This window comes from Bos taurus, chromosome 7 (genome assembly GCF_002263795.3).
Source record: "Bos taurus isolate L1 Dominette 01449 registration number 42190680 breed Hereford chromosome 7, ARS-UCD2.0, whole genome shotgun sequence".
NCBI lineage: Eukaryota > Metazoa > Chordata > Mammalia > Artiodactyla > Bovidae > Bos > Bos taurus.
This window is the reverse complement of record NC_037334.1, coordinates 58,267,504-58,283,421: the sequence shown is the minus strand read 5'-3', so window position 1 is coordinate 58,283,421 and position 15,918 is coordinate 58,267,504. Positions and strand designations below refer to the sequence as shown.

Sequence of the window (15,918 nt, the reverse complement as noted above, 5' to 3'; positions counted from 1 at the left end):
TTGCCTGGAGAATCCCATGGACAAAGGGGCCTGATGGGTCCATAGGGTCACAAAGAGTCGGAATGACTGAAGCAACTTAGCACGCATGCATGCACACAATCATTATACCAACTCTGTGAAGGAGGTATTTCTAATACCCAGATTTTGGCTGAAGAAACTGAGATTCAAAGAGTTTAAGTGAGGCAGTGATTCCTCTAGAACTTGTTAGTGACCAGAAGACCTATGATTTAAACCTAGAAGAGAACAACTCAAGTGAATTAATAATGCTCATGTGTGGTGGTTCAGACAGTAGGCACTGGAGTCAGGAGGCTGAGTCTGAATCTTGGCTTCATCATTTTCAGTTATGTGTCCCTGAGCACTTACTAAGAATAATACATTCTGTATCCCAGGGGCGTTGCCAGACTTAAATGAGATAATGCTTATTATTTGTTAGCTCAGGGACCTGCACTCAGCAGGAGCCCCATAAATGTTCTTCCATTTTTTTTGTTATGATCAGCAGTGGCCCTAGTTAACTCCACTTCCTCCAAAAGCCCACCCACACTTTAGAGTCCTCCAAGACTGTCTTCCTGACTTCCCTGAAAACATACTTGCTTTTGTAGTCTCGGTCCTGTGTCATCCTTCCTTCAAAATATCTCAGCTACAGTCTGAAATTTCTTGATCTCTCCCACCCCATTGCCGCAATCCCAGTTTGGGTACCATCTTTCCTTCTCTGGATACTGAAGCACCCTCCTCGGTTTTCTCCATCCTCCTTGTCTTGACCACCTCCAACCTGTTCTTCACCCTGTACCTGCAGTAGTGTTGAACATTTCTTGTGTTCACGCATGTCACTTGACTCCCTAAGTCCTTCAGTGGGCTCCACTGTTCTCAGAATACTTCCAGCCTCACTCATTGTTTTTCCTCATGTCCTGCATGCTCCATATCCCCTCACCTCCAGCATGCCACGCATGCTATCCTCTTTGCCAAAAATGTTGTTCACCTTCTTTTTCCCTGGTGCACCCCTAAGTATCATTCAGATCTCCCCCTGATTTTACTTTTCCCAGTAAGCCTTTCCTAACCCTGAACTCTCAGCTTGATGGCCCTTCTAGGAGGTCCTAAATGTGTGTGTGTGCTCAGTCACTCAGTCATGTCAGACTCTTTGAGACCCCATGGACTGTAGCCCACCAGGCTCCTCTGTCCATAGGATTCTCCAGGCCAGAATATTGGAATGGGTTACCATTTCCTCCTCCAGGGATTCTTCCCGGCTCAGGGATGGAACTCGCATCTCCTGTGTCTCCTGCATTGGCAGGCAGATTCTTTCCCACTGAGCCAGCGGGGAAGCCTGTTTTATGTCATAGCACTTCCCAAATGCTTTATAATTTTCTTACTCCTTGCATGTCTCCTCTACTAGATCATAACCTCTGTGGAGACACAGCCACGTATACTATGTCTGACTTCACTTTCACTTTTCACTTTCATGCACTGGAGAAGGAAATGGTGACCCACTCCAGTATTTTTGCCTGGAGAATCCCAGGGATGGGGGAGCCTGGTGGGCTGCCGTCTATGGGGTCGCACAGAGTCAGACACGACTGAAGCGACTTAGCAGCAGCAGCAGCAGCATACTATGTCCACTACCTGTACAAGTTATATAAACAGCCCCAATGCCCAGCACAGGGCCTGGCACACAGTGGTACTGAACAAATATTATTGAATAAATGCATGCATGAAATTGGCAAAGTCCAATAAGACAGAGGAGGCTAAGAAAATTCATCCTAAAAAAAAAAAAAAAAGAAAAGAAAATTCATCCCAGTAGCAAGAGTGAGGTTACTTATTATTAGTTCAATGCCCTGTCAGTCAAATTGGTGGATGGGATTCCTTCAAACTTGAATAATTCATCGAAGAATAGAGATTCCATTTTTCAATGTGCCAGTATCAGTGGCTACCTAAAGACCCATATTAGACCAAATGGCATCAACCATATATTTTGAAACAGTGAAAAAAATTCATGAGTATTTGTTTAATAGGATTTATACACCAGATCTGTGTGAAAATGAGGTGAAGACTGAGACATGAAGAAGTACAGTTAGAGCTCAGTTCTCCTTATTTCTAATCAATGCATTACTTATCCACATTATGCTGCCTGATGTACAATTAAGGAGACCATTACCCCAGACCTGGTCTCTGAAACCATATTGCTGTAAAGCAGTGATTCTCATTGTGGGGGTCGGTTTGGGAGAGGGGGTTGCCCTTCATGGGGATATTCAGCAGTATCTGAAAATAATCTTTTTTTAATTGTCACAACAATCAAAAAGGTGGGGAAGGCTCGATACTGGCATCTAGTAGATAACGGGTGCTACTAAACCTACAATGCACAGCATAGACCTCCTCCCCCATCCTTCAGGCCCTGCACCCCCAACTTCTCTGCCTCCACCAACAAAGAATTATCCAGCCCCAAATGACAATAGTGCTGAAGCTGAGGAGCCCTGCTGGAAAGCAAAGCTTCTAAGCAGAAACAGAGAAGAACAGAAAAGTGTAAATCTCCACAGATGCAGACAGACTTGTGGGTGAACAGCCCATTTAAAGGCATGAAGTTTGCATTAAAATATAAAATACTCTGCAGGCCAAACAGAGCTCCTCGCAGGCTGCATGTGCAGTGAGGACTCTCTGGGGAAGTCTTGGCTGAATGAACAAGTCTTGGTCCGTGCCTCAAGAGCAACAAGTGGAACATTTTCTCCCCTGTTACCTCCTGAAAGATTTACTATTGTGGCCTCTCAGAGTCAAGGGAAAACTTGAATTAAAAGTGTTTCCCAGAGAAAGCATTAAGCCTGATCACTCAAATGCCTTTTCTTGCAAAGGGTGGCCTAAAGGTCAGAAAACTGTCTCACCACCAGGTTCATGTTGCCTTAAAATCCTCTAATGTTCTCATCTGACCAAAGGGAAATAGGGCTACTGAGTACTGGGGCGTGCGGCCAGAATGGACACTGTTGTCAGAGAAATCCTTATGAAATATGTTGTTGTTATCTTAGCATATTATTGCTTTTCCTACTGTTCATGGTTTAATTAAAGCCCAGAACTGCACAGGAGAAAAGCAGACAAGGCAATTCCTTTTGAGGAACTGGAAACGCATCCTGGATTTACATTGGAATGCTTTCTTTTTACAAAGGCTTTAAGACATTACACAGACTGAATAACTGGGTTGTTCTTTATCCAGCTTGGATAAAGGAGGTTGAAGTCCACTGTTTCCGAATGCAAGCCAGTGAGTTCATAGACCCAGCTTAGAAGCTGGAATCTTTATAAATTTAAAGCACATTTTATAATTCCATTGATTTACAGTAAATAGAGGAAAGAGTAAATTTGAGTTATGAATATATATTAAAATTTTTACTGTGATATTATTTTCATGTTCATAAAGTAGCATTAAGAAATGTCTTACAATAGAATGACTAATAGACAGAAGCACTCATTATTCCTCTGTAATTCCTGAGGTTCCTTGCTTCAAACTATTGCTCTAATTATTGCTGCCTATCAGAATGTTCTTACCACTCACATCTCCACAGATTCAGCTTCTCCCCTTCCTTTAAAGGCTATCTCAAATGCCACTACCTCCAGGAAGTCTTCTTGGAATCTGACTCCATGTCCCAATTAGGTATGAGAGTTTCCTGTTGCTGCTGCTGCTGCTGCGTCTCTTCAGTTGTGTCCGACTCTTTTGTACTTTACCTGTTACTGTATTGTGGCCTTTCTGTAATTTTTAATATATTTGTATTTTTCATATCTTTATGCTCTGTTTCTTATTCACCTCCCCCCCCTACTTTGCCTGCCAGTACAGGAGACATAGAGACTTGGGTTCAATCCCTGGATCAGGAAGACTCCCTGGAGAAGGAAATGGCTACCCACTCTAGTATTCTTGCCTGGAGAATCCCACAGACAGCCTGGCAGGCACAGTCCATGGGGTCGCAGAGTCTAACATGACTCATGCAGCTTAGCACGCACACACTTCTACAGTCTTTGGCACTGTGTCTTAGAAATAGTAAACCTTCGGTGCATATTGGCTCTCTGGGGTCAGTGATAGGTAGATGCACAGATTTGGTTAGATGCCCCGACATGATCATGCTAGTCATTAGCGAACCCTTTCTTTTAAATAGGTCAGAAGTAAACTTGAATGCTGCTGCTGCTGCTAAGTCACTTTAGTCATGTCTGACTCCATGGGACCCCATAGATAGCAGCCCACCGGGCTCCACCATCCCTGGGATTCTCCAGGCAAGAACACTGGAGTGGGTTGCCATTTCCTTCTCCAGTGCATGAAAGTGAAAAGTGAAAGTGAAGTCGCTCAGTCATGTCCGACTCTTCATGACCCCGTGGACTGAAGCCCACCAGGCTCCTCTGTCCATGGGATTTTCCAGGCAAGAGTACTGGAGTGGAGTGCCATTGCCTTCTCCGAGTAAACTTGACTAGCCCTGATCAAATGTTCACAAGTTCCAAATAAGTAGACACAGAAGTTTAGTCTGATTCTAGGTGTTCTGTCCTACATCAGACCACACAGGAGAGAAATGTCAAGATCATAGAGTCCAGGTAGCAGCATGGCACCAACACAGCATGGGGGTAGGAGTGAAAAGTCCGCACTGGAATCTTAACTCTTCTACCTGCTTGTACTTGGCAAATTACTTAGCATCTCTGTGCAAATTTCCTCATGTGTAAACAGATAGAAACATTTACTTTATTGTAATTTTTAAGATTAAATGAGATCTTCTAGGTATAGCGGTTAGCAGAGTGGCTGAACCTAGTAAGAACTCAGATTTGGTTGTTTTGTAATTACGATTCTTATCCTCATCTATTAAAATCGTCATGTTTCTATGGTTTATAATTTATATATGGGCTTCCCTGGTGGCTTAGTGGTAGAGAATCCTCCTGCAATGCAGGAGATGTGGGTTGGATCCCTGGGTTAGGAAGATCCCCTAGAGGAGGAGATGACAGTCATGGCAATCCTCTCCAGTATTCTCGCCTGGGAAATTCCATGGACAGAGGAGCCTGGAGTGCTACAGTCCATGAGATCACAAAAGAATCGGACACAACTGAGTGGCTGAACACACATGCATATGTGCATATATATATTTATATATATATATAGAGAGAGAGCATGTGAGAGAGAGAGCAAATCTTTATATATCTTTATTTCATGCACCTATCCATCAATGACCCCCAAACAATGCCAAGGACTATGGTGGGGGGGGGGGGGCGGTGGGAGCGATGGATAAGGCACAGAGTGTAAAGCTGAGTAGGGAGGTAAGAAATAAACAAGCTGGCTACTTGCTCCAATGTCTCTTGATAAATTGGGAGAAGTTACTTATCTATTTTTGTAGGTACTGTAAGAATTAAAATAAAAAATTTAGTGGGAAATGCGCTTGGTTTTATTATGCTTTTCATTTGACAGTCTTTTCAATGAGAGCCAAAATCTTCTGTTCTAAGTGACTACATTTTGTCTCTTTCTTTGCTGCATGCTAGCAGCTGCTCTAAATTGAGCCCGTCCTCCATCTCCGGAATCCTCTTTAGTCTTATCTGTGGTTGCCCACCTCTCACTTGCTTTAGTCATTTGCCAAGACAGCTGGCTCAGCAAACGATCCAGACTGCCAATCAGAAAAGCGGATCAGGTCTCCACTGACTTCTCAGCTAGGTCTGGGGGGGATGCCACAATGATGGAGAGATCGCACCCTGTGTCCCCACCAAACTTATAGTAATGCAGTGAGTCAAACACTATATAATTTATTACTTTATTTTTTGGAGCATATATTGTATTTTTATTTATTTATTTTTAATTGTCATATAGTTGATTTTGTTTCTTTAATCAAAAACTTCAACCATTAAATTAAAGAACAAATTGCTCTGAAGGTAAATTGGAGGCTTCAGAGGAGAAGAGAGGACCGAAACCCTTCTTGGCCAGCACCTTATCTTTCAGTCTCAGCTGAAAATGTCACCTCCTCAGAGAAGCCTTCCATGACCATTCAAGCAATCAGCCACTCTACTGCATCCCCCAATTTATTTTACACAGTCTATGTTTTAAAAAATGAAGTATAATTGACAAATAACATTAGTTGTAGGTGTATGTATTAATAGTTCTGTTCAGTTCAGTTTAGTCGCTCAGTTGTGTCCAGCTCTTTGCAACCCCATGAACTGCAGCACACCAGGCCTCCGTGTCCGTCACCAACACCCAGAGTCTGCTCAAACTCATGTTCATTAAATTGGTGATGCCATTCCACCATCTCATCCTCTGTTGTCCCCTTCTCCTCCCGCCCTCAATCTTTTCCAACATCAGGGACTTTTCAAATGAGTCAGCTCTTCGCAACAGGTGGCCAAAGTATTGGAGTCTCAGTTTCAACATCAGTCCTTCCAATGAATATTCAGGACTGATTTCCTTTAGGATGGACTGGTTAGATCTCCTTGCAGTCCAAGAGACTCTCACGAGTCTTCTCCAACACAACAGTTCAAAAGCATCAATTCTTTGGCGCTCAGCTTTCTTTATAGTCCAACTCTCACATCTGTACATGACTTCTGGAAAAACCATAGCTTTGACCAGATGGACCTTTGTTAGCAAAGTAATGTCTCTGCTTTTTAATATGCTGTCTAGGTTGGCATAACTTTCCTTCCAAGGAGTAAGCGTCTTTTAATTTCATGGCTGCAATCACCATCTGCAGTGATTTTGGAGCCCCCAAAATAAAGTCAGCCACTGTTTCCACTGTTTCCCCATCTATTTGCCATGAAGTGATGGAACCAGATGCCATAATCTTAGTTTTCTGAATGTTGAGCTTTAAGCCAACTTTTTCAGTCTCCTCTTTCACTTTCATCAAGAGGCTTTTTAGTTCCTCTTCACTTTCTTCCATAAGGGTGGTGTCATCTGCATATCTGAGGTTATTTATATTTCTCCTAGCAATCTTGATTCCAGCTTGTGCTTCCTCCAGCCCAGTGTTTCTCCTGATGTTTTCTGCATATAAGTTAAATAAGCAGGGTGACAATATACAGCCTTGATGGACTCCTTTTCCTATTTGGAACCAGTCTGTTGTTCCATGTCCAGTTCTAACCTTTGGTTCCTGACCTGCATACAGATTTCTCAAGAGGCAGGTCAGGTGGTCTAGTATTCCCATCTCTTTCAGAATTTTCCACAGTTTATTGTGATCCACACAGTCAAAGGCTTTGGCATAGTCAATAAAGCAGAAATAGATGTTTTTCTGGAACTCTCTTGCTTTTTTGATGATCCAACGGATGTTGGCAATTCGATCTCTGATTCCTCTGCCTTTTCTAAAACCAGCTTGAACATCTGAAGTTCATGGTTCACCTATTGTTGAAGCCTGGCTTGGAGAATTTTAAGCATTACTTTACTAGTGTGTGAGATGAGTGCAATTGTGTGGTAGTTTGAGCATTCTTTGGCATTGCCTTTCTTTGGGATTGGAATGAAAACTGACCTTTTCCAGTCCTGTGGCCACTGCTGAGTTTTCCAAATTTGCTGGCATATTGAGTGCAGCACTTTCACAGTATCATCTTTCAGGATTTGAAATAGCTCAACTGGAATTCCATCACCTCCACTAGCTTTGTTTGTAGTGATGCTTCCTAAGGCCCACTTGACTTCCCATTCCAGGATGTCTGGCTCTAGGTGAGTGATCACACCATCGTGATTATCTGAGTCGTGAGAATTTTTGGGTATATTTCTTCTGTGTATTCTTGCCACCTCTTCTTAATATCTTCTGCTTCTGTTAGATCCATACCATTTCTGTCCTTTATTGAGCCCATCTTTGCATGAAATGTTCCCTTGGTATTTCTAATTTTCTTGAAGAGATCTCTAGTCTTTCCTGTTCCATTGTTTTCCTCTCTTGCTTTGTGCTCACTGAGGAAGGCTTTCTTATCTCTCCTTGCTATTCTTCGGAACTCTGCTCTCTTAGTTACTTTCAAATATGCAATAGTTTTATTAACTATAGTCACCATACTTTGGTTCTTTATGACTTACTTATTTTTTAACTAGAATTCTGTGCTTTTGATCTCTTTCAACTCATTTTTGCCTTGCCCTGCCTCTGGGGGTGGGGATTTTTTGCTGGTGTTTTTTAGATTCCATGTATAAGAAGTGAGACCATGGTCCTTATCTTTTTCTGTCTGACTTAGTTCACTTAGTGTAATGCTATCAAGTTCCATGCAAGTAGTCACAAATGGTACAATATCCTTCTTTTTAGGGATGAATAATACTCCATTGAGTGTGTGTGTGTGTGCGCACGTTTACAAAACACATCTTCTTTATCCATTCATCTGCCAGTGGACACTTAGGTTGTCTCGACATCTCAGCTATTGTAAATAGTGCTGCACTGAACATGGGGGTGTGTATGTCTTTTTGAGTTAGCAGTTTCATTTTCTTTGGATAAATACCTAGAAGTGGAATTGCTGGATCACTATTCTTCTTTTCACCGTCTGAAATAACCTTGTTGATCTAATGTTTACTTGTTTATTGTCTCTCTCCTTCTTCTAAAATATAAACTCAATGAGCTAAACCTTAATACATTATTCACTGCTGCATCTCCAACATTTAGAGGTGTGCCTAGAATTTAATAGCTGCTAAAAATATTACCTTGTATCAGTGGATGAATGAACTAACCAAAAAGAGGTTCCTCTTCCTTGCAGATCAGAATGTACCAGGTTATAAAATTCAGGCACTGACTGGAGAGAGTGGAGAGGATGATGGCAGTTACGTTAAAATTCCCCGTGTTTGGTTCAACTCAATTCAGTCCTGCACATATTTCTTGAATTCCTATTATGGGCCAGGCAGTGAACTTCATAGTCAGGATTCAGCAAAGAAAAGTGAAAGTCCTACCCTCCTCTCAGTTAGAGCCTGGCAAGGGAGATAGACACTTCATAGCAATTATAGAAGTAGTTGAATAGCTTTTACTTTGGACCAGGTAGAATTCTAAGCACTTTCATGAGTTACCTCATTTTATCCTCACCATAGCTCTTTATGTTAGGAGCAATGATGATACTCAAAGAAGAAAGCAGGTATTTTTATCTGTCTACTGACTTCTTAGCACCATGTACAATGCCTGGCATATATAGATGCTGGACAAATAGGATCAGTAATACATGCATGTTTTTAAAGGGGAGGATGGTATTTGAGAGCCAGTAGCAGATGGATTTGACCCTGAGGCATTAAGAAACCTCTCTCTAATGTGATATTTAAAGACTTGATGAATGAATAGGAATTTGCTCTGCTTTGACTTGAGAGTAAAAACCTGGGCAAACTTAGCCTGACTGATCTTAAATCAGCTAATTTCCTCTCTTACCTAGCCCCGCCCAGAATTTAATTTTCTTAGCAAAATCAAAGACCATGATAATGCAACTTTCCCAAAGGAGGTTGTAAAAACATGCTAAAAGAGACTGATCAGGGTAGCTTTCCCATAGGAGTTGGGCTTCAGTGAGAGAAGGTGACAGAACTGGCACTAATAGGAATAGATTGCTTAGAGACCCCCAGCTCCATTGACCCCAAGGCAAAATTTCCAGTTGGGACTTTGCAGGACAAAGTTGCTTGTTGAGCTCCCATGAGTTCAGTTTAAAGAAAGCTTGGAACAGCCTGATCCATAGTACAGCACTCAACAGTCTCCCAATTACTTTTTTTTTTTTTTTTGGCCATTTGATGTCGGAACCTGGCATTTGGAAGTCATCTGGGGCATTTGTTGTCCCTGGGCCAGACTTCAGACCCTTCTCGCATGGCACCTAAAATGGGTCACCTTTATCTTTCCCTCCTTCTAGGCTTTTCATTTCCCTTTCTCTCTGCTCATGGGCCCTCCCTTCAGGCACCTCTCCCACTGCCTTGGAGCCTCCCTTCACCATAGAAAGATTCCATCCTCTCCTGGCAGCTGTGCTCTGATCTGTGATGACATGAGGCACATCAGAGTCTAGTTGAACTTATGGAATAAATGACTGCTAACTCTTTATTTTCTGGGTTTCCAGTAAGATCATTTCCTTTTAATGGGAACCTTTCATAAATAATACCTAATGCAAATTATGGATCTCTTTATGGGCAAATACCATATTATCATCATTCCTCATACTAGGTTGCTGACCACACTTGGACAAAATATCAGAGATGGAAGCCAGTCTGTCCTTTGCCAGTGGACTAGACACTCAGAATGTAAAGATCAACATGGTAGGTTGACCAAAACTGCCTGGCACTGGGTGGCCTTGGATGACCCTGGATAAACCTGTGTGGCTCTAGGTGACTCTGGGTGGCACTGGGTGATCTTGAGTGATGTGAGGTGACCCTGGGAGATTCTGGGTGAACTTGAGTGGCCTGAGTGATCCTGAATGACCTTGAAGAAAAGCATGGATCTTTAACATTGACCTTTAGGGCTCCATAATCCCAAATAAACTTTTCAGAACCTCTACCTGCTGTCACCTCTATAATGCTGTATATGATAGTTTATTAGTTCTTTTTTCTGGAAAACATACTCCATTAGAGCAAGGATGATGTCTTATATCCTGTATCCCCATCACTCAGTCTGATGACTGATATAAAGTCGAGTAGAACTAATTGTTGGGCAAAAGTGATATGACAAATAATTTATGAGAATGATGTTTGAAAAACTTGAGCTGTTACCCTGACCCTTCAAGTCAAAGCATGAAATGAAATACCTTACTCCAGAGGTTCTCAAATTTTAAATAAGAATCACATGGACTGCTAAATACTCCTTGCCTATCCTCAGAGAGTCTGAATCAATAGGCTTGAGAGCTACTGTGATCTTCACAAGATCATCAAGTGATTGTGATGCAGAAACACTGGGTCTCCTGGTTTGGCGGGGCATGGGGATCAGGTCTGTTTGTCTTTGGATAAATTATTATATCCTCTCAGCCTGTTTTTTCTTCCATAAAATGGAGTTGTTCAGAGAATAAAAGGGAGAAAGACACAAAAGCACATTGAATAGTTCAAATAGTGCAGTACAAACCACCCACCTGGGAATCACCTTTCCGAGGAAACTTCAAATCTGGTTTTCCTGTTCCTTGCCCATTCTGCAGATGGGTATGTAGGGTCCCTAGGCCTGGCACTAAATCAGTCATTTTAAACTGGGACTGGAGAAGACATTTATAGCCGAGGTTATGAGGTACTGACTGGTTGCCTTGTGTCCAGTTAATGTTCATTCTTTATTTAGTTCTTTAAGGATAATTATGGGCAGCACCGTCAGTGAGTATTTTTTCACCCAGGAAGTACTTATTGAAGGTCTACCAGTGACTCCGAAGGTATTTACTAAATGCCTACTGTGTATATCTAAGACTGAAATATGCAAAGTTGAAGCATGTCTCTTCATGCATTCCATAATCTCTTTGCTTAAATAATATATTCCAGTTTTATGATGGACTCAAATTCACTTCATTTGTGGAGGGAACTCCACAAAAATTATAAAATATCCTTCAGAAGCTTTCTCCCATATATGTGGATTCATTCACTCATTCATTAGCTTATTCATTCAACTAATACTGATTGAGTACCTACTTCATTCAGACAATGGGTGAGGCACTAAGAGTACAAAGATGAATTAGACATTGATATCTCCCCTGAGAAATTTACAGTTTCATTGTTTAGATAAGACAGGTAAGTAAATGCCATAAGATACTGTGATTAAGGGCTGATATTACTGTTATAGACAATAGCAATTAAACTTATGAAGCACTTACAAAATTCTAGGCACTGTGTTTAACCCTTCTGTAAGCCTTCCTACTTAGCCCTCATGCTATCCTGTAACATTCTATTATTATTCTATTACTATCCTTATTAGCTTTGTAATGAGACTTGCTATTGTTGTTGTTTAGTTGCTCAGTCGTGTCTGACTCCTTGTGACTCCATGGACTACGGTACACCAGGCTTCCCTGTCCCTCACTATCTCCCACAGTTTGCTCAAACTCATGTCCATTGAGGCAATGATGCCATCCAACCATCTCATCCTCTGTCACCCCCTTCTCCTCCTGCCCTTAATCTTTCCCAGCATCAGGGTCCATTCCAGTGAGTCAGCTCTTCACATCAGGTGGCCAAAGTACTGGAGCTTCAGCTTCAGCATCAGTCCTTCCAATGAATATTCAGGGTTAATTTCCATCAGGATTGACTGGTTGGATCTCCTTGCCATCTAAGAGACTCTCAAGAGTCTTAGAGACGTTAAGTATGTTGCCCAGGATCACACAGTAAGTCAATATAAAAGACTGGCTTAAGCCCAAGTGGTGTAATGGCAGCACCACTCTCTTAACCACACCCACTCTTTCATTACTCTGACAGTGTTTGTGGCCATAGGAGCTCAGAGAAAGCTGACGAGAGCAGTAAGAACAGCCTTGGCAGTGACAGTTTGGCAAGTGTCTATAATAAACAGGGTGCATCACATGCTTATCATCTCCTTTCATTCAAGAAAGTGGGAGGAAAACCTTGTTGTTCCCATTTTATAGATGCAGAAACTGAGGCTAACAAGTGTTAAAGCTGTGTTTATATCTTCCCAGCCAATAAGTGCATGCACTGGGATTCAAACTCAGGTCAGGTTGGTCCCAAAGCCTCCTTCCATTTGACTCATTACTGATCAGGGATTAGATGTTCTGTATCTATCAGGAAGATGCCTCTGGATTTGCTCATCTGTTGTGGGTTTGAGATTATCTACACAACTAATCCATACCATTTAGGCATTGTCTAAACAGCACCTTATTTGGGATGGCCCAACCTTGCCAGGTCTCTAGGTCTAAGGAAGTGATCGATAACATGATTATCAAAGGGTTAATGTTCCATCCTCAGCAGTAGTTTGTCATCATGCTGCAGTGGTCCAGAAACCAGGGCGAGAGCATGTTGGTGGAAGAGCGAACTTACATCCTGGCCTGCACTGGCTCTATAATTATTACAGCTCTAAGTCTTTGCTCTTGTGGGCAGACCAGCACATTTCTCCAATGCTAAATTAAATATTTTCATACAGAGGAGAGCCCATAAAGGCTCAAAAATTATCCTATCAGATTTCAAGGCAAACTTTTATATTAAATCTTATTTTTAAAATTTTCACTCAGGGGAATACTGGTTTTCCTTTATGGGCCATTTAAATCATTTCCTGTGCCTCTGAATACAGCACAGAAAATATTCCCCTGTTTCTCTTAATCATACTCAATAGTGTATTTGACCGAACTTATAAATCCCAATGATGATGTCTTGTGCTTACCTTCCAGCAGTAAGATTTCCAAAATTATTACTATTTCCTGGGTTGTAACCAAACCAACTCCCAAATCTAAATCATTTGTTTTGGCAATTGGTCCTTTCCTTTAATATTCTCTATCTCTCTGTCTCTGCAATCTCAGTGAAAGTTTTGGTAAAGTTGTGTAATCCTTGCATCAACTTCCTCGTTCCAGATTTTCGTATGCCATCAGAGCACACGGGCTGGTGAAAGGCCATTTCCCTTGGGTTTAGCCTCTATTCTTGTGTTGTGGCTTTAAATTTGTACAGCAAATAACTCAGAACCAAGTTACTGCCTCGGCGTGAGTGCTGGCAGGAAAAAACAGCCGTAGTGGAGCACAGAATCTGTCTGTGTTAGCCCTCTGTCACCGGCTACTCAACCCAGCTTTTGGCTTCACCTAAATGATAAATGGTCCTATTGTCTGGGTTTCGTATTAAAAAACTAGAACTCAATCTAGATTAAGCAAGGACAGAGACCCATTTCATTGCACTGTACTTTAATATTCCTGAGACCCATGGCTTTACGGGTGGCTCCTTTTAACAGTCATCTCTCTCCAGGGCGGAACACTATGCTGTCTTTGTTTCATCTGATCTTTCAGCTAAATAAGAGATGGTCACTTATCCTCACGCCTCCCATATCCTGCTGGATTTCTCTTGCTAAGAGAAACTGACCACACGGGAAAAGAGAGAGGTTTCAGGCAGGGCATTTCAGCGTGTGTTTACAGGCAAGACTGACTTACTCAGCAAATCCTGCTTGGAGGAGCTGCAGCCAATGAAGAGGCTATATCGCGGCTTGCTTAGGGGCTTCTGAGTTTGAGCTGCATGCAGAAATGTAAGGCAGTGCTCCCTGGCGCTGATGGCAACATGGGACCCAGCTTCAGTTATTCCTCAGGCTCCCCAGCTCTGCAACACGGGGAGAGAGCCTCCATAAACATGTGGGTGATGTAGCCAGCTTTAAAGGCCGAGAGAATCCTGATGGATTCAGGAGACTGTTTTTTTATTTAGATTTTTTTTTCTTTTGCCTTCTTTTTTGGAAGATGAAATGCTTCTCTCGTTACCTGCCTTACATCTTCAGACCTCCGAACACCATCCTCTCTTCCAGCTGCCACACGGAAGGTACAGACCAGAGAGGGAGAGTGTCTGGGTGGGTGGGAAAAAGTGGGCTGGTGTCTGACTTCCCACAGGCTCTACCGAGACTGCCTTCTGCAGCTCCTAGAAGACTCTTGTGCCTGGCAAAAGCGTCTATCTCACAGACTCAGATCTGCTTCTAAAATCAGTCTGTTTTCTACGAGGAAAGTCTTTTCTGAAGAGCAGGATAACAATTGCAAAGGTGGTCTCAGCACTGATGCAGCTGAGTAGAAAATAATTTAGAAATGTTTTGCCAATTCTCCTTGTTCTCTTTCACATGCAAACAAGTAACTGGAACTAACGTTAAGGGGAAAACAAATTGCTGTAGGTGCCGCCACATACATTTATCCAAGCTCTCTTGTTTTGTCACTGTCCTTTTAATAACTTGGTGTATGCCCAAGAAAGCAATTAGCAAAATAGAATGGGCTTATTACTGTATGACGATGGAGCATCGGTTGGTTGTTGGGTTGATTTGCTCAGAGTCTGTACTTGGGGTGCAGGGCAGGAAGATCGCAGCCGAGTTTCAGTGCTTGCTGGCAATGTGGTCTGTGGGGTCCTAAGTTGATGCCTTAAGGCAAGGGTGAGCTGAGTCTTGTACAAACAGTTCCTGGTCCTTTGGGGGACCTTCTCTGCACCCTCTAACCTAGCGTGCTATGCCTACGTCAGGGGGACTTTCTACGTGCACGTGTGCAATGCCTTGTAAACATACTGGCAATTCCCCGTCAACTAAGCACTGCAGCTTTCAACATTTCTAGAGTCAGTAGCTGGTCTTGCATCTTCTCTGTGTGATTTGCCTGTTTCTTTTGATCTGATACATCCTAGGAAAAGAGCAATTTCAAGAAAAGTCAGTGTTTTCAGCTGTTTTCAGCCAGTCAACAGACTGGCTGTTTTCAGCTGTAGGTGTTGTCCTACAAGCAGTCCTTGATAGAGGGTTAAGGTTGGTGAGGAACAACAACTCTGCCTCAGGTCTAGACACACTCTTCTGGAAGTGAGCCGGTAAGCAGCCTGTTCTGAAAACCCATCCTCGTTTCTCATCCTCACAGGAAGAGCCTTGGACTAGGGGCTGTGTATTTAAAATAAGAGAAGTGTGTATTATACCATAAAGATGCTTTTTAATCAGTATTCTCAGGAAATAGGAGTAGAAGTTTGGAACTGAAACTGAGGGTAGTATTTTCCATAGGCATTGATAATTCATAGATTTTTGGTTTTAATTTGCATATTTACTTTAAAATGTTATTGGTGGCTAAAGGAGATGGCCCACTAAGAAGTCTCTCTTCCCTCATAGAAACGTAGCAAGTCCCTATATATACTGGGGATAGACAAAGAGTAGCGTGGGTAGAAATCTCCATGAGGGGAACTTTCCAAACACAGAAGACTTAAACTCATATAGGAAGCTGCCTCAGTGATTTCTGATTGGTGCCCTGCCTCTCCTCCCAGCTTAAACTTTGAGAACTCCAACACTTTGTCTATTCAGTTGGTGTTTTGTTTATGAATCAGACTAAAGACCGTACCTTGGGCAGACAGAACACCACCACCATGAGAACTTTCTTGAACTGTTTTTTATGTCAAATTTAACTGATTAATTCCATCAAAATGGAAACCCCATT

At 42.2% G+C, this 15,918-nt stretch overlaps 1 protein-coding gene across 6 annotated transcripts in view; it reads left to right on the top strand.

Moving 5' to 3' along the window:
- Window positions 1-15,918, top strand: part of PPP2R2B (protein phosphatase 2 regulatory subunit Bbeta) — a 509,482-nt gene that overhangs the window by 22,260 nt on the left and 471,304 nt on the right. The window contains exon 1 of one of the 6 annotated variants that reach the window (XM_010807439.3): window positions 13,735-14,299. The exons of 3 other annotated variants lie outside the window; for them this stretch is intronic. In XM_010807439.3, coding sequence (XP_010805741.1) covers window positions 14,226-14,299 — 74 coding nt within the window. In that variant the 5' untranslated portion in view covers window positions 13,735-14,225. Of the gene's footprint in view, window positions 1-13,734; window positions 14,300-15,918 lie in introns of those variants that run through there. 2 more of the 6 variants (XM_059888049.1, XM_010807445.4) reach the window with 2 other exon arrangements.